The sequence below is a fragment of the Oncorhynchus mykiss genome, chromosome 21 (genome assembly GCF_057628025.1).
Source record: "Oncorhynchus mykiss isolate SJ-2025 chromosome 21, ASM5762802v1, whole genome shotgun sequence".
Classification (NCBI taxonomy): Eukaryota; Metazoa; Chordata; class Actinopteri; order Salmoniformes; family Salmonidae; genus Oncorhynchus; species Oncorhynchus mykiss.
The window spans coordinates 12643635-12666132 of NC_143042.1; the positions used below are offsets into that span (position 1 = coordinate 12643635).

The 22498-nt window shown below is 41.4% G+C and overlaps 1 protein-coding gene across 18 annotated transcripts in view; it reads left to right on the top strand.

Annotated features, from left to right (window-relative positions):
• LOC110499997 (liprin-alpha-2) overlaps nucleotides 1-22498 on the top strand; it is a 233083-nt gene that overhangs the window by 190130 nt on the left and 20455 nt on the right. For all 18 annotated transcript variants that reach the window (XM_036957271.2, XM_090213818.1, XM_090213815.1 and 15 more), the window contains exons 16-21: nucleotides 2480-2717; nucleotides 10944-10973; nucleotides 12062-12189; nucleotides 12366-12550; nucleotides 17709-17793; nucleotides 21506-21587. In XM_036957271.2, coding sequence (XP_036813166.1) covers nucleotides 2480-2717; nucleotides 10944-10973; nucleotides 12062-12189; nucleotides 12366-12550; nucleotides 17709-17793; nucleotides 21506-21587 — 748 coding nt within the window. The remainder of the gene's footprint in view (nucleotides 1-2479; nucleotides 2718-10943; nucleotides 10974-12061; nucleotides 12190-12365; nucleotides 12551-17708; nucleotides 17794-21505; nucleotides 21588-22498) is intronic.

Consider the following 22498-nt stretch of genomic DNA (forward strand, 5'->3'; position numbering starts at 1 on the left):
AGGGACTAGACATTTACCTGACCTTAACCCTGCTGTTATTGGACAGAACATGCTAGGGACCAGACATTTACCTGACTTTAACCCTGCTGTTATTAGACAGACCATGCTAGGGACCAGGCATTTACCTGGCTTTAACCCTGATGTTATTAGACAGACCATGCTAGGGACCAGACATTTACCTGACTTTAACCCTGATGTTATTAGACAGACCATGCTAGGGACCAGACATTTACCTGACTTTAACCCTGATGTTATTAGACAGACCATGCTAGGGACCAGACATTTACCTGACTTTAACCCTGATGTTATTAGACAGACCATGCTAAGGACTCGACATTTACCTGACTTTAACCCTGATGTTATTAGACAGACCATGCTAGGGACCAGACATTTACCTGACTTTAACCCTGATGTTATTAGACAGACCATGCTAGGGACCAGACATTTACCTGACTTTAACCCTGATGTTATTAGACAGACCATGCTAGGGACCAGACATTTACCTGACTTTAACCCTGCTGTTATTAGACAGACCATGCTAGGGACCCGACATTTACCTGACTTTAACCCTGATGTTATTAGACAGACCATGCTAGGGACCAGACATTTACCTGACTTTAACCCTGATGTTATTAGACAGACCATGCTAGGGACCAGACATTTACCTGACTTTAACCCTGATGTTATTAGACAGACCATGCTAGGGACCAGACATTTACCTGACTTTAACCCTGCTGTTATTGGACAGAACATGCTAGGGACCAGACATTTACCTGACTTTAACCCTGCTGTTATTGGACAGAACATGCTAGGGACCAGACATTTACCTGACTTTAACCCTGATGTTATTAGACAGACCATGCTAGGGACCAGACATTTACCTGACTTTAACCCTGATGTTATTAGACAGACCATGCTAGGGACCAGACATTTACCTGACTTTAACCCTGCTGTTATTGGACAGAACATGCTAGGGACCAGACATTTACCTGACTTTAACCCTGCTGTTATTGGACAGAACATGCTAGGGACCAGACATTTACCTGACTTTAACCCTGCTGTTATTAGACAGACCATGCTAGGGACCCGACATTTACCTGACTTTAACCCTGATGTTATTAGACAGACCATGCTAGGGACCAGACATTTACCTGACTTTAACCCTGATGTTATTAGACAGACCATGCTAGGGACCAGACATTTACCTGACTTTAACCCTGCTGTTATTGGACAGACCATGCTAGGGACCAGACATTTACCTGACTTTAACCCTGCTGTTATTGGACAGAACATGCTAGGGACCAGATAAAAACGGTTGGCTTCCTGGTCAGGTCTCATTGCCAGGAAACACCCCTTGTGACTGATCTTTATGTAAATCAAGTTGTATGTTCGTGGATAAAGTTCCTTGGGAAACATTACTGACACATTGATTTGATTAATGGTCACTTCATTGTTGATTGGTAAAATATGCCTCTTTGTGCTTGACATGAGGGAGAGTTTATGGGTGTTGGCCTAGCTTTCTCCACCCCTAAGGCTGGCTCATCCTATCAGTGGGCTCCGTGCCTCAGGTTTCTGTGGCAATGCAATTGATTTAATGAGACAATAATTGATTGGATATCCAGGGATGTGTGTGGACACGCTGGTCTTCAGGGCTGAAACTTGTTGGCTCTTGTCTGTAGAGTGTGATGCCCTGTCTAGATGAATTAAACACAAACCTCAGATACTGCCAGTTACAGTTCCTAGAAACATAGAAAAGCTGCGAGGAGCTGACACTGATATACTGTAGTTTTATTAAAGTATTGATCATTTACCCAGTTAGCTGTCAGAATAATCTATTGTATTAAGATGATTAACACTTGGTTAACATTGGGAGCCTGAAACAGTTTGAAATCAAACAACAGTATTTATTGGTTTAGGCTTATTCAAGATACAAGGTATGTTACTTACTTGTTAATATTGTACTGATCTTCTTGTCTGGTGATTAGCCAAGTATTATTTCACACAACCCTAAGCTTAAGTGACATTTTAAAGTGAAGTGTTGTTAATTTACCTCAGGTCTTTATTGTTTTTTTGCTTATAAGCACAATCGATAGAGACATGCCTCATCGGGGTGATTTCTGGGTAAGAATATGCTGAGTTGGAATACGATTTCAGCTCAGATGGCAGAAGCCTTGGGAATTAATTTCTAAACTAATTAGTGTTGTGAGGTAGTGTTGTGCGCCTATATGGTTTATGGGTAATGAACTGGCTTTTTGTCTCCCCGCGTTGTCTTTAAGAGGAGCCCTATGGGTCTGCAGTGGGGATTTCCATGACCATCCAGAGAATTGAACCACAAAGGACCAAGGGATTCTGAGAATTCTCAGAGTCATGTTGGGTGAATGAGCTTTCTATATATAGAGTGGCTGAATGCAGCTGTGAAATAAGTCTAATCAATCCCTCCCTCCCTCCCTCTCTGCCTCCCCCTCGACCTCTCTCCCAGACTGATCCAGGAGGAGAAGGAGTCGACAGAGCTACGGGCGGAGGAGATAGAGAACCGCGTGGCCAGCGTCAGCCTGGAGGGTCTCAACCTGGCCCGTATGCACCACCCCGGAGCCTCCATCACCGCCTCGGCCACCGCCTCCTCCCTGGCCTCTTCCTCCCCGCCCAGCGGACACTCCACCCCCAAGCTGGACCACCGCAGCACCACAGACATGGAGCGCATGGGTATCATGACACTGGTACGCTGCTGGGGTCAGGACGGGCTGTGGGTGTGGTGGGGGGTGTATGTACGAGTGTATCCCAGTCTTGACGAAGGCTACCACAGCCGTATCGGGCTCTGTCTGTATTGTGGTGCAGGACAGGGCCAAAAGAAGCACCTGGGATCAGCATTCAGTATGTTGTGTTTGGCCTCTCTTTCTTTGTTCTCAGCCTTGCTCTTTCAATAGACCTCATACGGCTCACCTGAGCTGCCCTTGATTATGCTAGAACGGAAAGTTAACTCAATTTGATGGTTAACTAGTAACCTCAAATGACCCTGGACCAGATTTAAAAGCAGCTCTGAGAGAGAGCCAGACGTAGATGTTTTTCATTAGCCAGCCACTTGTAAAAGCATGTATTGCCTTTCTTTCAACTTGATTTAGATGTTCTTTCCTTGATGGATTGAGTTGCATAATCTATCTGGCTGGGTTTCATTACTCCTTCATCGTAGAGCTTGGCTTGGTTTGTGTGTGTTGTAGATACCAGGATGTGATAGACTGTGCTATGTTTGTTTACTATGTTTTAAGGACTTCAGAAGATTTTTTATATTTTGCCACTATTGTCCTATTGAGCAATACAAGTACTGTCTACGTTAGGTCAATACAAGTACTGTCTACGTTAGGTCAATACAAGTACTGTCTGCATTAGGTCAATACAAGTACTGTCTACGTTAGGTCAATACAAGTACTGTCTACGTTAGGTCAATACAAGTACTGTCTGCATTAGGTCAATACAAGTACTGTCTACGTTAGGTCAGTACAAGGACTGTCTGCATTAGGTCAATACAAGTACTGTCTGCATTAGGTCAATACAAGTACTGTCTGCATTAGGTCAATACAAGTACTGTCTGCATTAGGTCAATACAAGTACTGTCTGCATTAGGTCAATACAAGTACTGTCTGCATTAGGTCAATACAAGTACTGTCTGCATTAGGTCAATACAAGTACTGTCTGCATTAGGTCAATACAAGTACTGTCTGCATTAGGTCAATACAAGTACTGTCTGCATTAGGTCAATACAAGTACTGTCTGCATTAGGTCAATACAAGTACTGTCTGCATTAGGTCAATACAAGTACTGTCTGCATTAGGTCAATACAAGTACTGTCTGCATTAGGTCAATACAAGTACTGTCTGCATTAGGTCAATACAAGTACTGTCTGCATTAGGTCAATACAAGTACTGTCTACGTTAGGTCAATACAAGTACTGTCTACGTTAGGTCAATACAAGTACTGTCTACGTTAGGTCAATAAAAGTACTGTCTACGTTAGGTCAATAAAAGTACTGTCTACGTTAGGTCAGTACAAGGACTGTCTACGTTAGGTCAATAAAAGTACTGTCTACGTTAGGTCAGTACAAGGACTGTCTACGTTAGGTCAATAAAAGTACTGTCTACGTTAGGTCAATAAAAGTACTGTCTGCATTAGGTCAGTACAAGGACTGTCTACGTTAGGTCAATACAAGTACTGTCTGCATTAGGTCAATACAAGTACTGTCTGCATTAGGTCAATACAAGTACTGTCTACGTTAGGTCAATACAAGTACTGTCTACGTTAGGTCAATAAAAGTACTGTCTACGTTAGGTCAATAAAAGTACTGTCTACGTTAGGTCAATAAAAGTACTGTCTACGTTAGGTCAGTACAAGGACTGTCTACGTTAGGTTAATAAAAGTACTGTCTACGTTAGGTCAGTACAAGGACTGTCTACGTTAGGTCAATAAAAGTACTGTCTACGTTAGGTCAATAAAAGTACTGTCTGCATTAGGTCAGTACAAGGACTGTCTACGTTAGGTCAATACAAGTACTGTCTGCATTAGGTCAATACAAGTACTGTCTGCATTAGGTCAATACAAGTACTGTCTACGTTAGGTCAATACAAGTACTGTCTACGTTAGGTCAATAAAAGTACTGTCTACGTTAGGTCAATAAAAGTACTGTCTACGTTAGGTCAATAAAAGTACTGTCTACGTTAGGTCAATACAAGTACTGTCTACGTTAGGTCAATAAAAGTACTGTCTACGTTAGGTCAATACAAGTACTGTCTGCATTAGGTCAATAAAAGTACTGTCTACGTTAGGTCAATACAAGTACTGTCTGCATTAGGTCAGTACAAGGACTGTCTACGTTAGGTCAATACAAGTACTGTCTACGTTAGGTCAATACAAGTACTGTCTGCATTAGGTCAATACAAGTACTGTCTACGTTAGGTCAATAAAAGTACTGTCTACGTTAGGTCAATAAAAGTACTGTCTACGTTAGGTCAATACAAGTACTGTCTGCATTAGGTCAGTACAAGGACTGTCTACGTTAGGTCAATACAAGTACTGTCTACGTTAGGTCAATACAAGTGCTGTCTGCATTAGGTCAGTACAAGGACTGTCTACGTTAGGTCAATACAAGTACTGTCTACGTTAGGTCAATAAAAGTACTGTCTACGTTAGGTCAATACAAGTACTGTCTACGTTAGGTCAATAAAAGTACTGTCTACGTTAGGTCAGTACAAGGACTGTCTACGTTAGGTCAATACAAGTACTGTCTACGTTAGGTCAATAAAAGTACTGTCTACGTTAGGTCAATACAAGTACTGTCTACGTTAGGTCAATAAAAGTACTGTCTACGTTAGGTCAATACAAGTACTGTCTACGTTAGGTCAATAAAAGTACTGTCTACGTTAGGTCAGTACAAGGACTGTCTACGTTAGGTCAGTACAAGGACTGTCTACGTTAGGTCAGTACAAGGACTGTCTACGTTAGGTCAATAAAAGTACTGTCTACGTTAGGTCAGTACAAGGACTGTCTACGTTAGGTCAATAAAAGTACTGTCTGTTAGGTCAATAAAAGTACTGTCTACATTAGGTCAATAAAAGTACTGTCTACGTTAGGTCAGTACAAGGACTGTCTACATTAGGTCAATAAAAGTACTGTCTGCATTAGGTCAATACAAGTACTGTCTGCATTAGGTCAATACAAGTACTGTCTGCATTAGGTCAATACAAGTACTGTCTGCATTAGGTCAATACAAGTACTGTCTGCATTAGGTCAATACAAGTACTGTCTACGTTAGGTCAATACAAGTACTGTCTACGTTAGGTCAATACAAGTACTGTCTACGTTAGGTCAATAAAAGTACTGTCTACGTTAGGTCAATAAAAGTACTGTCTACGTTAGGTCAATAAAAGTACTGTCTACATTAGGTCAATACAAGTACTGTCTACGTTAGGTCAATAAAAGTACTGTCTACGTTAGGTCAATACAAGTACTGTCTACGTTAGGTCAATACAAGTACTGTCTACGTTAGGTCAATAAAAGTACTGTCTACGTTAGGTCAATAATAGTACTGTCTACGTTAGGTCAATAAAAGTACTGTCTGCATTAGGTCAGTACAAGGACTGTCTACGTTAGGTCAATACAAGTACTGTCTGCATTAGGTCAGTACAAGGACTGTCTACGTTAGGTCAATACAAGTACTGTCTGCATTAGGTCAATACAAGTACTGTCTGCATTAGGTCAATACAAGTACTGTCTGCATTAGGTCAATACAAGTACTGTCTACGTTAGGTCAATAAAAGTACTGTCTACGTTAGGTCAATAAAAGTACTGTCTGCATTAGGTCAATAAAAGTACTGTCTGCATTAGGTCAATAAAAGTACTGTCTACGTTAGGTCAGTACAAGGACTGTCTACGTTAGGTCAATAAAAGTACTGTCTACGTTAGGTCAGTACAAGGACTGTCTACGTTAGGTCAATAAAAGTACTGTCTACGTTAGGTCAGTACAAGGACTGTCTACGTTAGGTCAATACAAGTACTGTCTGCATTAGGTCAATAAAAGTACTGTCTACGTTAGGTCAGTACAAGGACTGTCTACGTTAGGTCAATACAAGTACTGTCTACGTTAGGTCAGTACAAGGACTGTCTACGTTAGGTCAATACAAGTACTGTCTACGTTAGGTCAGTACAAGGACTGTCTACGTTAGGTCAATACAAGTACTGTCTGCATTAGGTCAATACAAGTACTGTCTGCATTAGGTCAATACAAGTACTGTCTACGTTAGGTCAATACAAGTACTGTCTGCATTAGGTCAATACAAGTACTGTCTACGTTAGGTCAATAAAAGTACTGTCTACGTTAGGTCAATACAAGTACTGTCTGCATTAGGTCAATAAAAGTACTGTCTACGTTAGGTCAGTACAAGGACTGTCTACGTTAGGTCAATAAAAGTACTGTCTACGTTAGGTCAATAAAAGTACTGTCTACGTTAGGTCAATAAAAGTACTGTCTACGTTAGGTCAATACAAGGACTGTCTACGTTAGGTCAATAAAAGTACTGTCTACGTTAGGTCAATAAAAGTACTGTCTACGTTAGGTCAATAATAGTACTGTCTACGTTAGGTCAATACAAGGACTGTCTACGTTAGGTCAATAAAAGTACTGTCTGCATTAGGTCAGTACAAGGACTGTCTACGTTAGGTCAATAAAAGTACTGTCTACGTTAGGTCAGTACAAGGACTGTCTACGTTAGGTCAGTACAAGGACTGTCTACGTTAGGTCAATAAAAGTACTGTCTACGTTAGGTCAATACAAGGACTGTCTACGTTAGGTCAATAAAAGTACTGTCTACGTTAGGTCAGTACAAGGACTGTCTACGTTAGGTCAATACAAGGACTGTCTACGTTAGGTCAATACAAGTACTGTCTACGTTAGGTCAATACAAGTACTGTCTGCATTAGGTCAATAAAAGTACTGTCTACGTTAGGTCAATAAAAGTACTGTCTACGTTAGGTCAATACAAGTACTGTCTACGTTAGGTCAATAAAAGTACTGTCTACGTTAGGTCAATACAAGTACTGTCTGCATTAGGTCAATACAAGTACTGTCTGCATTAGGTCAATAAAAGTACTGTCTACGTTAGGTCAATACAAGTACTGTCTACGTTAGGTCAATAAAAGTACTGTCTACGTTAGGTCAATACAAGTACTGTCTGCATTAGGTCAATACAAGTACTGTCTGCATTAGGTCAATACAAGTACTGTCTACGTTAGGTCAATAAAAGTACTGTCTACGTTAGGTCAATAAAAGTACTGTCTACATTAGGTCAATACAAGGACTGTCTGCATTAGGTCAATACAAGTACTGTCTGCATTAGGTCAATAAAAGTACTGTCTACGTTAGGTCAGTACAAGGACTGTCTACGTTAGGTTAATAAAAGTACTGTCTACGTTAGGTCAATACAAGTACTGTCTGCATTAGGTCAATAAAAGTACTGTCTACGTTAGGTCAGTACAAGGACTGTCTACGTTAGGTTAATAAAAGTACTGTCTACGTTAGGTCAGTACAAGGACTGTCTACGTTAGGTCAGTACAAGGACTGTCTACGTTAGGTCAATAAAAGTACTGTCTACGTTAGGTCAATAAAAGTACTGTCTACGTTAGGTCAATAAAAGTACTGTCTACGTTAGGTCAATACAAGTACTGTCTGCATTAGGTCAATACAAGTACTGTCTGCATTAGGTCAGTACAAGGACTGTCTACGTTAGGTCAATACAAGTACTGTCTGCATTAGGTCAATACAAGTACTGTCTGCATTAGGTCAATACAAGTACTGTCTACGTTAGGTCAATAAAAGTACTGTCTACGTTAGGTCAATAAAAGTACTGTCTACGTTAGGTCAATAAAAGTACTGTCTACGTTAGGTCAATAAAAGTACTGTCTACGTTAGGTCAGTACAAGGACTGTCTACGTTAGGTCAATAAAAGTACTGTCTACGTTAGGTCAGTACAAGGACTGTCTACGTTAGGTCAATAAAAGTACTGTCTACGTTAGGTCAATAAAAGTACTGTCTACGTTAGGTCAATACAAGTACTGTCTACGTTAGGTCAATAAAAGTACTGTCTACGTTAGGTCAATAAAAGTACTGTCTGCATTAGGTCAGTACAAGGACTGTCTACGTTAGGTCAATACAAGTACTGTCTACGTTAGGTCAATACAAGTACTGTCTACGTTAGGTCAATAAAAGTACTGTCTACGTTAGGTCAATAAAAGTACTGTCTACGTTAGGTCAGTACAAGGACTGTCTACGTTAGGTCAATAAAAGTACTGTCTACGTTAGGTCAGTACAAGGACTGTCTACGTTAGGTTAATAAAAGTACTGTCTACGTTAGGTCAGTACAAGGACTGTCTACGTTAGGTCAATAAAAGTACTGTCTACGTTAGGTCAATAAAAGTACTGTCTACGTTAGGTCAGTACAAGGACTGTCTACGTTAGGTTAATAAAAGTACTGTCTACGTTAGGTCAATAAAAGTACTGTCTACGTTAGGTCAATACAAGTACTGTCTACGTTAGGTCAATACAAGTACTGTCTACGTTAGGTCAGTACAAGGACTGTCTACATTAGGTCAATACAAGTACTGTCTGCATTAGGTCAATACAAGTACTGTCTGCATTAGGTCAATACAAGTACTGTCTGCATTAGGTCAGTAAAAGTACTGTCTACATTAGGTCAATACAAGTACTGTCTACGTTAGGTCAATAAAAGTACTGTCTACGTTAGGTCAATACAAGTACTGTCTGCATTAGGTCAATAAAAGTGCTGTCTACGTTAGGTCAATACAAGTACTGTCTACGTTAGGTCAATACAAGTACTGTCTGCATTAGGTCAATAAAAGTACTGTCTGTTAGGTCAATAAAAGTACTGTCTACGTTAGGTCAATAAAAGTACTGTCTACGTTAGGTCAATACAAGTACTGTCTACGTTAGGTCAATAAAAGTACTGTCTACGTTAGGTCAATAAAAGTACTGTCTGCATTAGGTCAATAAAAGTACTGTCTACGTTAGGTCAGTACAAGGACTGTCTACGTTAGGTCAGTACAAGGACTGTCTACGTTAGGTCAGTACAAGGACTGTCTACGTTAGGTCAGTACAAGGACTGTCTACGTTAGGTCAATAAAAGTACTGTCTACGTTAGGTCAGTACAAGGACTGTCTACGTTAGGTCAATAAAAGTACTGTCTACGTTAGGTCAGTACAAGGACTGTCTACGTTAGGTCAATAAAAGTACTGTCTACGTTAGGTCAGTACAAGGACTGTCTACGTTAGGTCAATAAAAGTACTGTCTACGTTAGGTCAGTACAAGGACTGTCTACGTTAGGTCAGTACAAGGACTGTCTACGTTAGGTCAATAAAAGTACTGTCTACGTTAGGTCAGTACAAGGACTGTCTACGTTAGGTCAATAAAAGTACTGTCTACGTTAGGTCAATAAAAGTACTGTCTAAGTTAGGTCAATACAAGGACTGTCTACGTTAGGTCAATAAAAGTACTGTCTACGTTAGGTCAATAAAAGTACTGTCTACGTTAGGTCAATACAAGTACTGTCTACGTTAGGTCAATAAAAGTACTGTCTACGTTAGGTCAATACAAGTACTGTCTACGTTAGGTCAATAAAAGTACTGTCTACGTTAGGTCAGTACAAGGACTGTCTACGTTAGGTCAATAAAAGTACTGTCTACGTTAGGTCAGTACAAGGACTGTCTACGTTAGGTCAATACAAGTACTGTCTACGTTAGGTCAGTACAAGGACTGTCTACGTTAGGTCAATAAAAGTACTGTCTACGTTAGGTCAGTACAAGGACTGTCTACGTTAGGTCAGTACAAGTACTGTCTACGTTAGGTCAGTACAAGGACTGTCTACGTTAGGTCAATAAAAGTACTGTCTACGTTAGGTCAATAAAAGTACTGTCTACGTTAGGTCAATACAAGTACTGTCTACATTAGGTCAATAAAAGTACTGTCTACGTTAGGTCAGTACAAGGACTGTCTACGTTAGGTCAATAAAAGTACTGTCTACGTTAGGTCAATAAAAGTACTGTCTACGTTAGGTCAATAAAAGACCAGACAGCCAGACAGACATCCAGACCGTCTCAGAGAGTGAATGTTGCCAATACCCAGGGGCTTTTAAAGAATGAGCCTTTGATTTTATTGACCTCTCAAATGAATAGTGGCAAAGCAGGTTATTTTTTCAACAAATCACTGTAATTGATTGTGTGGTGTAATGTGTAATTGACAAGTCGTCTGCCCACCTGATGGTATATCGGCTAGGCATGTCTATAACTATAAATGAGGTGTTTCTGTATGGAGGAGGACATTTAGTTTAATCTTACTGATTTACTGTAAACTGCTGTTTTCCTTTTCTTTCCTGTCCTCCACCCTGCAGCCCAGTGATCTGAGGAAACACAGGAGAAAGGTACAGTACTAATGATATGTTCATTTTATTACATCAGACATTTCAAATTCATAGTACCTCTGTCTTCCTGTAGATTACTGTCATGGTCTGGTGTATCCTTGCCATTATTGGACTCTGAAGACATATAAGCAAACAGTATTGTAGAGATTGATGTGTGAGGTGTGACTATATTGTAGAGATTGATGTGTGAGGTGTGACTATAGTGTAATAACAGTGTTGCAGAGATTGAGGTGTGACTATAGTGTAGTAACAGTGTTGCAGAGATTTATGTGTGAGGTGTTACTATATTGTAGTAACAGTGTTGTAGAGATTGTGTGAGGTGTGACTATAGTGTAGTAACAGTGTTGTAGAGATTGACGTGTGAGGTGTGACTATAGTGTAGTAACAGTGTTGTAGAGATTGTGTGACTATAGTGTAATAACAGTGTTGTAGAGATTGATGTGTGAGGTGTGACTATAATGTAATACCAGTGTTGTAGAGATTGTGTGACTATAGTGTAATAACAGTGTTGTAGAGATTGAGGTGACTATAGTGTAATACCAGTGTTGTAGAGATTGTGTGACAATAGTGTATTAACAGTGTTGTAGAGATTGATGTGTGAGGTGTGACTATAGTGCAATACCAGTGTTGTAGAGATTGATGTGTGAGGTGTGACTATAGTGTAGTAACAGTGTTGTAGAGATTGAGGTGTGAGGTGTGACTATAGTGTAGTAACAGTGTTGTAGAGATTGATGTGTGAGGTGTGACTATAGTGTAGTAACAGTGTTGTAGAGATTGAGGTGTGACTATAGTGTAATACCAGTGTTGTAGAGATTGTGTGACTATAGTGTAATAACAGTGTTGTAGAGATTGATGTGTGAGGTGTGACTATAGTGTAGTAACAGTGTTGTAGAGATTGATGTGTGAGGTGTGACTATAGTGTAGTAACAGTGTTGTAGAGATTGAGGTGTGACTATAGTGTAATACCAGTGTTGTAGAAATTGTGTGACTATAGTGTAATAACAGTGTTGTAGAGATTGATGTGTGAGGTGTTACTATACTAGTTTTATAAGAGCTACTAACAGGTCTCTTCACCTCTCCACGGTCAGATTGCGGCCACCGACGATGACGGCCAGGACAAGGCTACCATCAAGTGTGAGACGTCCCCTCCTCCCACGCCCCGGACCGTACGCATGACCCGCACACTGCCAGCCTCCTCACACAATGAGGCCCGAGGGTATGTTTAACTTATAGCGCACACGCACACACACACACACACTCCACCTTCTTCATCCTGATGGTAGTTTATGAGACAAATTATCTCTTACCCAAGTTGTATCTTTTTCCTTGACTGTGTGTGTGTGTGTGTGTGCGTGCATGTGTGTGTGTGCATATGTGTGTGTGTGTTTGCAGCATTGCTGCCAACCTGGAGGCAGAGGCCAGTGCTCTGAGCAGCGTAGCCAGCAGTCAGGACTCCATCAACAAGCAGCCCAAGAAGAAAGGCATCAAGTCCTCCATCGGACGCCTGTTTGGCAAGAAGGAGAAGACCAGACTGGCACAGCTGCATGCCCACAGGGAGGCCATCGGGCAGAGCCAAGGTACTGGTCTACACTCAGCACCTCTCTGATATGAGTTGCTCTTGTCTGTTCTATGTACTGTTTGGTTAATGAGAAGTCATTCATGTACATTGACGTTTTAGTCATTTGGCAGTTTAGCAGACGTTCTGATCCAGAGTTACTGACAGGAGCACATAGGGTTTAGTGCCTTGCCAGGGGGTTAATACTTTCTCAAATCAAATTGTATTTATCACCTGCGCCGAATACAACAGGTGTAGACTTTACAGTGAAGTGCTTACTTACGAACATTTCCAAACAATGTAGAGTAAAATAAATGAGGATTAAAAATAAAATACAGGAGTAAAATAAGAGCTATATGCAGGGAGTACCAGTACCAGATCAATAATGAAGCTATATACAGGGAGTACCAGTACCAGATCAATAATGAAGCTATATACAGGGAGTACCAGTACCAGATCAATAATGAAGCTATATACAGGGAGTACCAGTACCAGATCAATGTGGAGTATATACAGGGAGTACCAGTACCAGATCAATAATGAAGCTATATACAGGGAGTACCAGTACCAGATCAATGTGGAGTATATACAGAGAGTACCAGTACCAGATCAATAATGAAGCTATATACAGGGAGTACCAGTACCAGATCAATGTGGAGTATATACAGGGAGTACCAGTACCAGATCAATAATGAAGCTATATACAGGGAGTACCAGTACCAGATCAATGTGGAGTATATACAGGGAGTACCAGTACCAGATCAATAATGAAGCTATATACAGGGAGTACCAGTACCAGATCAATGTGGAGTATATACAGGGAGTACCAGTACCAGATCAATAATGAAGCTATATACAGGGAGTACCAGTACCAGATCAATGTGGAGTATATACAGGGAGTACCAGTACCAGATCAATAATGAAGCTATATACAGGGAGTACCAGTACCAGATCAATGTGGAGTATATACAGGGAGTACCAGTACCAGATCAATAATGAAGCTATATACAGGGAGTACCAGTACCAGATCAATGTGGAGTATATACAGGGAGTACCAGTACCAGATCAATAATGAAGCTATATACAGGGAGTACCAGTACCAGATCAATGTGGAGTATATACAGGGAGTACCAGTACCAGATCAATAATGAAGCTATATACAGGGAGTACCAGTACCAGATCAATGTGGAGTATATACAGGGAGTACCAGTACCAGATCAATAATGAAGCTATATACAGGGAGTACCAGTACCAGATCAATGTGGAGTATATACAGGGAGTACCAGTACCAGATCAATAATGAAGCTATATACAGGGAGTACCAGTACCAGATCAATAATGAAGCTATATACAGGGAGTACCAGTACCAGATCAATGTGGAGTATATACAGGGAGTACCAGTACCAGATCAATAATGAAGCTATATACAGGGAGTACCAGTACCAGATCAATGTGGAGTATATACAGGGAGTACCAGTACCAGATCAATAATGAAGCTATATACAGGGAGTACCAGTACCAGATCAATAATGGGTCTATATACAGGGAGTACCAGTACCAGATCAATAATGAAGATATATACAGGGAGTACCAGTACCAGATCAATAATGGATATATATATATACAGGGAGTACCAGTACCAGATCAATAATGGATATATATACAGGGAGTACCAGTACCAGATCCATAATGGATATATATACAGGGAGTACCAGTACCAGATCCATAATGAAGATATATACAGGGAGTACCAGTACCAGATCCATAATGAAGATATATACAGGGAGTACCAGTACCAGATAGATAGATATGTACATGAAGGCAGGATAAAGTGACTAGGCATCAGGATAGATAATAATAAGGTATTTGAGGTAGATATGTACATGAAGGCAGGATAAAGTGACTAGGCATCAGGATAGATAATAATAAGGTATTTGAGGTAGATATGTACATGAAGTAAAGTGACTAGGCATCAGGATAGATAATAATAAGGTATTTGAGGTAGATATGTACATGAAGTAAAGTGACTAGGCATCAGGATAGATAATAATAAGGTATTTGAGGTAGATATGTACATGAAGCCAGGGTAAAGTGACTAGACATCAGGATAGATAATAATAAGGTATTTGAGGTAGATATGTACATGAAGGCAGGGTAAAGTGACTAGGCATCAGGATAGATAATAATAAGGTATTTGAGGTAGATATGTACATGAAGTAAAGTGACTAGGCATCAGGATAGATAATAATAAGGTATTTGAGGTAGATATGTACATGAAGTAAAGTGACTAGGCATCAGGATAGATAATAATAAGAGTAAACAAAGAACGGAGTAGCAGCAACAAATAATGTGTGTGTGTGTGTGTGTGTTTGAGTGTGTGACGGATTTGTGTGGGAGTGACAGTGTAGTGTGTCTGAGTGAGTGTGTATATGGTGTGTATATGTAGTCTAGTGAGTGTGTATATGTAGTCTAGTGAGTGTATATGGTGTGTATATATAGTTTAGTGAGTGTGTATATGGTGTGTAAATGTAGTCTAGTGAGTGTGTATATGGTGTGTATACATTGTAAATGGTCTAGTGAGTGTGTATATGTAGTCTAGTGAGTGTGTATATAGTCTAGTGAGTGTGTATATGGTGTGTATATATAGTCTAGTGAGTGTGTATATGGTGTGTAAATGTAGTCTAGTGAGTGTGTATATGTAGTCTAGTGAGTGTGTATATGGTGTGTATACAGTGCCTTGCGAAAGTATTCGTCCCCCTTGAACTTTGCGACCTTTTGCCACATTTCAGGCTTCAAACATAAAGATATAAAACTGTATTTTTTTGTGAAGAATCAACAACAAGTGGGACACAATCATGAAGTGGAACGACATTTATTGGATATTTCAAACTTTTTTAACAAATCAAAAACTGAAAAATTGGGCGTGCAAAATTATTCAGCCCCTTTACTTTCAGTGCAGCAAACTCTCTCCAGAAGTTCAGTGAGGATCTCTGAATGAGCCAATGTTGACCTAAATGACTAATGATGATAAATACAATCCACCTGTGTGTAATCAAGTCTCCGTATAAATGCACCTGCACTGTGATAGTCTCAGAGGTCCGTTAAAAGCGCAGAGAGCATCATGAAGAACAAGGAACACACCAGGCAGGTCCGAGATACTGCTGTGAAGAAGTTTAAAGCCGGATTTGGATACAAAAAGATTTCCCAAGCTTTAAACATCCCAAGGAGCACTGTGCAAGCGATAATATTAAAATGGAAGGAGTATCAGACCACTGCAAATCTACCAAGACTTGGCCGTCCCTCTAAACTTTCAGCTCATACAAGGAGAAGACTGATCAGAGATGCAGCCAAGAGGCCCATGATCACTCTGGATGAACTGCAGAGATCTACAGCTGAGGTGAGAGACTCTGTCCATAGGACAACAATCAGTCGTATATTGCACAAATCTGGCCTTTATGGAAGAGTGGCAAGAAGAAAGCCATTTCTTAAAGATATCCATAAAAAGTGTTGTTTAAAGTTTGCCACAAGCCACCTGGGAGACGCATCAAACATGTGGAAGAAGGTGCTCTGGTCAGATGAAACCAAAATTGAACTTTTTGGCAACAATGCAAAACGTTATGTTTGGCGTAAAAGCAACACAGCTGAACACACCATCCCCACTGTCAAACATGGTGGTGGCAGCATCATGGTTTGGGCCTGCTTTTCTTCAGCAGGGACAGGGAAGATGGTTAAAATTGATGGGAAGAAGGATTGAGCCAAATACAGGACCATTCTGGAAGAAAACCTGATGGAGTCTGCAAAAGACCTGAGACTGGGACGGAGCTTTGTCTTCCAACAAGACAATGATACAAAACATAAAGCAAAATCTACAATGGAATGGTTCAAAAATAAACATATCCAGGTGTTAGAATGGCCAAGTCAAAGTCCAGACCTGAATCCAATCGAGAATCTGTGGAAAGAACTGAAAACTGCTGTTCACAAATGCTCTCCATCCAACCTCACTGAGCTCAAGCTGTTTTGCAAGGAGGAATGGGAAAAAATGTCAGTCTCTCGATGTGCAAAACTGATAGAGACATACCCCAAGCGACTTACAGCTGTAATCGCAGCAAAAGGTGGCGCTACAAAGTATTAATTTAAGGGGGCTGAATAATTTTGCACGCCCAATTTTTCAGTTTTTGATTTGTTAAAAAAGTTTGAAATATCCAATAAATGTCGTTCCACTTCATGCTTGTGTCCCACTTGTTGTTGATTCTTCACAAAAAAATACAGTTTTATATCTTTATGTTTGAAGCCTGAAATGTGGCAAAAGGTCGCAAAGTTCAAGGGGGCCGAATACTTTCGCAAGGCACTGTATATAGTCTAGTGAGTGTGTACATGGTGTGTATATATATATGGTCTTGTGAGTGTGTATATGGTGTGTATATATATATAGTCTAGTGAGTGTGTATATGGTGTGTGTATATATATATATATATATATATATATATATATAGTGAGTGTGTATATATAGTCTAGTGAGTGTGTATATGGTGTGTATATAGTCTAGTGAGTGTGTATATGTAGTCTAGTGAGTGTGTATATATAGTCTAGTGAGTGTGTATATGGTGTGTATATATAGTCTAGTGGGTGTGCGTAGGGTCGGTGCAATATAGAGTCAGTGCAGCTAGTTCAGGTACCATTAATTGACTATTTAGCAGTCTGGCTATTTAGCAGTCGTATGTCTTTGGGATAGAAGCTGTCTCAAAGGCCCAATGTTTTTGGGCCTTCCTCTGAACCTACCTGATATAGAGATCCTGGATGGCAGGGAGCTCGGCCCCAGTGATGTACTGTGCTGGCCTTTTTGCCATACGAAGTGGTGATGCAGTCAGTCAAGATGCTCTCGACGGTGCAGCTGTATAACTTTTTGAGGATCTGAGGGCCCTAACCTGCCTGTGTTATGTTAGATGATACTTGTCACAGAGGTTATTACTTACCACCTCACCACCCAAACATCACCTCTGACTCTCCCATCTGTGTGAAGTAGATTATGTGACGATGAAAAAGCATAAACTCTGTTGAGTACAGATTCAGAGGAGATAATGGTGGCTCCTTGCTAGTACTGTCTGGATACTATCTACACTGGATGATTTCTATGAGCCATACAGGCAGTGCAGTAACGTCCCATTCTCCCTCTCTCACAGGAGTGTCTGATCCAGACCTGGGTCAGGACATGGCTGTGGGGAAGCTGGGGACTCAGGCTGAGAAAGACCGCCGGCTGAAAAAGAAGTAAGCTTTCACAACACCCCCGTCCTGCCCCTCAAACCTGCCACCACAGCATTTCACCCCAAACAAACAACAACCTTGCGCTCAATAATACTTGATTGGCTCACATCACAGCCAGTGGGAGATAAATCATATCTGTGTCACTAGAAACACTGGGCAATGTACCACACCAGTACTAACACCCCCCTGTGTTAATCTACTGTACATGACACTACTGTAGAAGTGACACTACTACAGTGTTATGATACACACACCTTTTTATGTGCCAGACAGCAGTGTCTGTCTATAGTACATCTGAATAGAGATCATTATCCCGTTTCCAACCTTTGACCCCGTACGCAGTGGCTGGTGAGGAATCCCTGGTTTCATTAGTCCTTTCCCTGTATAGGAGGCAGTTCCACATGTGGCTGGATAGAAGATACATCTCCAATACTCCCACTCTCCAGCAGAGAGAGGATCAATACAGACCAGGAACCTGAATAGACGTACAATAGAGGGATCCCCCCTAACCAAACACAGTCAGACTATTGATTGTGTTGGAAGTCTATTCATGTCACACATGTAGGCCTACGATTCTTAGTTAATGCTTTTGGTTTGATTTTCCAGATATAGTCCTCCTTTAAACCCACACATGAATGACAAAACTTGGGGGTTCCCTCATGTGCAAGTTCCATCTCCTTTCAACTGGAAATGTATGTGGTGTCTACCGTGTCAGTGCCAAATGACAAATGTGTTCTCTGTCGGCGAGCTTTGAGTTGTCATGACAAATAACTTTCCCACCCTTACAGATGATCAATAGAAGGTATTATGATGATGACGACTGTGTTCTATTTTGGTGTCGATTCTCCAGTTTTCCAGGAAGTGGACCGCCTTGCATCTTGATACTCTCTTCCAGTGCATGCTATTGAACTGCCTGCTGAATTTACAGTGACATTTTCAGCCTGGTCAATATCGTGATCGTTCATTGGTTCATTGCTGATGTGTTGTGTATGTGTGATGTGTTGGGTAATGTTTGGCATTTGGCTGGTTTGTTCCTGTGAAGAATGTGAACAAATGCATTGCAGGTGTCTTGCCCCAAGTGCATTATCTTTCGTCTGCCTGCACGCGATGCTGTAAAAAGCTGCATCGACCAAAGAGAAGAAGAAAGTGGCTTTTCTTTTGCTAACCAATATTACTCTTTGACTTGTCATTCTACTGTTCTAATGTCAGTCTTTGGAAAAGCTCTTGTCACCTGTCTACTTGAGAGACTGTTTCTATTTTGCAGTGTGTGTGTGTGTGTGTGTGTGTGTGTGTGTGTGTGTGTGCCTGCGTCCATGTGTGTGTGTGTGTGTTTGAATATGTGTCCGTGCATGTATGGGCAGTGTGTGTGTGTGTGTGTTTGTGCATTCGTGTGTGTTTTGGGGGCAAGGTGGTGGGGGGGGGTTAACTCATTAACATTTGTGCACTTTTTGTCTCCCGTCACTTTCTCTTCCTCTCTCTCTCTCCTTGTACTCTTCCTCCCTCCCTCTCATCATGTGACTAAAGAAGCGGGTAAGTTGTGACAGTGTGAAACCTGGACATCTCCATTGTCAGCGCTGTGCCGTCTGTCCACCTCTCTGTCCATCCATCTGTCCCCCTCCCAATGGCCGGTGCCAAAGCTGACGTCACTCTGTCCCTCTATGGCTGTTAATGACCCCTTGCTTTCTAGCTGTCTTTCTTCCTTTCGATCTTTCTATCTTTTCATTTACCGTATAAAATGTTTCTTCCCCACAGTGCAGTTTCGGCTGCATCCATGGCTGGACAAAGAATGTGTGCCATCACCCATTAATGGGGTTGATTTTTATACTTGGAATGTCCAATACCTTCCTCCTTCCTTGTGCGTGTTTCTATATCTGTGACTGTGAGATATAACCGGTTCTGATACCGGGTTATGGGGCGTCATATCTTGTTGTTTTATTTTCTTTGTCATAACTGTTTCCTTCCTTTCCCAGCTATGTTCAGTGGATGTATATCTCATGCATAAGAATCTAACATGAACATATCTATCTATATGCCTGTTGAATTGACACGACATTGAATGGAAACAAAATTGATTGACATCAATGGACACATCTCCTATGTTGTGTGTCAGTCCATTCAGTCTTTGTATGGTGTATTCAAGTGCCCTTTCTCTGCACTGAGGCCTTCAACTCTGACCAAGTCACATACATAATGTGTCACATGCCTTTTCTCCGTATGCCTCATGTTGGCCACTATGTCTCCAGATGGAAGACATTTTAGCTGCACTCAGGAACTAGTTTCTTGCCTTAGAACTCTCATGAAGTATTCTGTTCACGGAATAGAATTGTAACTTCAGAAGTCTGTTTTTGTGTGTAGCATGTTGTGTGAGTGATGTATTTATCAGCTCAACAGTCCCTCTCTATATTCAGACTCTTAGACCAGTCAGACACTATCAACTGTCTTCAGGAAGTAGCGTTCCACAGTTGGGTATCTCTCTAGCGTAGCCTCTCTGGTTCTTTTCTACACCATAGAACTCCCAGCCATCTGCTCCCCAACTCCATTAGTTAGCAGTGTGCACACAGCAATAAAGATGAGACACACACACACACATACCCCAAACACACATTTATATAGACCGTTCATCAGTTCTCTGTCTCTCTGCCTAACAGAGTTGGTGTCGCAGGAATCAGCATATTACAAATTGCCTGGTACATGACTGAGTAAAGAGAACATCTACCTCCTCTCCTCTGCTCTCCCTAGATAAGGTGCAATTTACTCTGAGCTGAGTATGGCGGCAGGAGTGCTTAAGACAGCTTTCAAAGTGGTGCTCAGCACAAATAACACATTTCTCTATTTCACTCGGGCCATCTTAGTTTACCTATTGAACACTTCCACCGCCACACAAATTACAGTGGGGCAAAAAAAGTATTTAGTCAGCCACCAATTGTGCAAGTTCTCCCACTTAAAAAGATGAGAGAGGCCTGTAATTTTCATCATAGGTACACTTCAACTATGACAGACAAAACGAGAAAAAAAATCCAGAAAATCACATTGTAGGATTTTTTATGGATTTATTTGCAAATTATGGTGGAAAATAAGTATTTGGTCAATAACAAAAGTTTATCTCAATACTTTGTTATATACCCTTTGTTGGCAATGACAGAGGTCAAACATTTTCTGTAAGTCTTCACAAGGTTTTCACACACTGTTGCTGGTATTTTGGCCCATTCCTCCATGCAGATCTCCTCATTCCCAGCTGCAGCACAGAGACAAGTGGAGATTTGTGGTTCTTCAGATTAGCAAATCAAAGTCAGGCTTCAGTGAGCAGCCCAGCAGCCCTTGCTGTCCCTTCAAGGTGTGTCTGTACCAGATGGTGAGAGAGAGAGGGGCAGAGAGAGAAAGAGAGCGCAAGGGGCAGAGCAGCAGAGAGAAAAAGAGGCAGAGAGGGGGGTGGGGGGGCAGACAGAGATAGAGGCAGAGAGAGAGAGCTAAGGGCAGAGAGAGAGCGTACTCATTTTACATGCAGTGTGTGTGTGTGTGGAGAGATTGTATGATAAGGTCGTGCCCTTTCAGAAAGCTCTGGCCTGTGAGAGAGAAAGTGTGTGGCACTGTACAGTGAACACACACACCAAATCTTGGTGTAATACTAGTGCCTTGTGTTAGGGGGTGTGACTGTCTCAGTATATGTGTGAGTGTGTGCAGTGCATTAATCCCATGTCTCTGCTCCCGCCCTCAGGCACGAGTTGTTGGAAGAGGCGAGGAGGAAAGGCTTACCTTTCGCCCAATGGGACGGCCCCACAGTGGTGGCCTGGCTGGAGGTAGGCACTCCTCTACTCTGGCCTGGAGCCATTCTCAATCCTCCCGCCTCTGGGATAGATTTACAAGGTCTGTGCCAGACTCCCACTCTGTGAAGAAGATAATATTCTCCGCCCCGGTGAAGTGGTCTATTCCTCCTTGACTCCCCAGTCTGCACACTCAGCATTCACCTGAGATACGACACCCATTATCCTCTAACCTCTGACCGTTGATGATGTTTCACATTTCAAATCAATTACCCGATGCCGTTCCACAGCCTAATGGTCACCCTTTCTAATACGGCACTTCGAAATGCAGACCAGATACTTTCCTTAAATCAAAACATGGGATGACACAGTGCTGTTACATAACTGTGGATGTATTGTGTTGTAATTACGACCCGGGGAAATCCAATGCCGTAGTAGTCAGCATGTTACCGAGAGTAGTTATAAAATGATTACGCCTCCGGCTGACATTACTCTTTGTGCTTTATTATATTAAGTCTATTATCTAATCCAGTGTTTCCCCAACTCCAGTCCTCCAGTACCCCAACAGTACTCATTTTTATTGTAGCCCTGGACAAGCACACCTGATTCAACTGATCATCAAGCCCTCAATGAGTTGAATGAGGTGTGTTTGTCCCAGGCTACGCTGTGTGATGTTGGGGGTCCTATGGGTCCTATGGGACCAGCAGTGTGTCGAATCTAGATCTCACGGATATTATGGGAGACAATGTCCCAGATTTTGATGTCACCTTGGTGGACGCCTCGGAGGCTGTTGGTAAAGGTCTACTCTGTGATATACTATGCCATGTTCTCCCCAGCTTGTAATTGCTTGACATTACACCTCATAAAGGCCATAGGAATGTTGTGTAATATTAACATGGGTATTCATTAAGTAAATGAATGCGTTGCCTATCAATGAATCATCACAG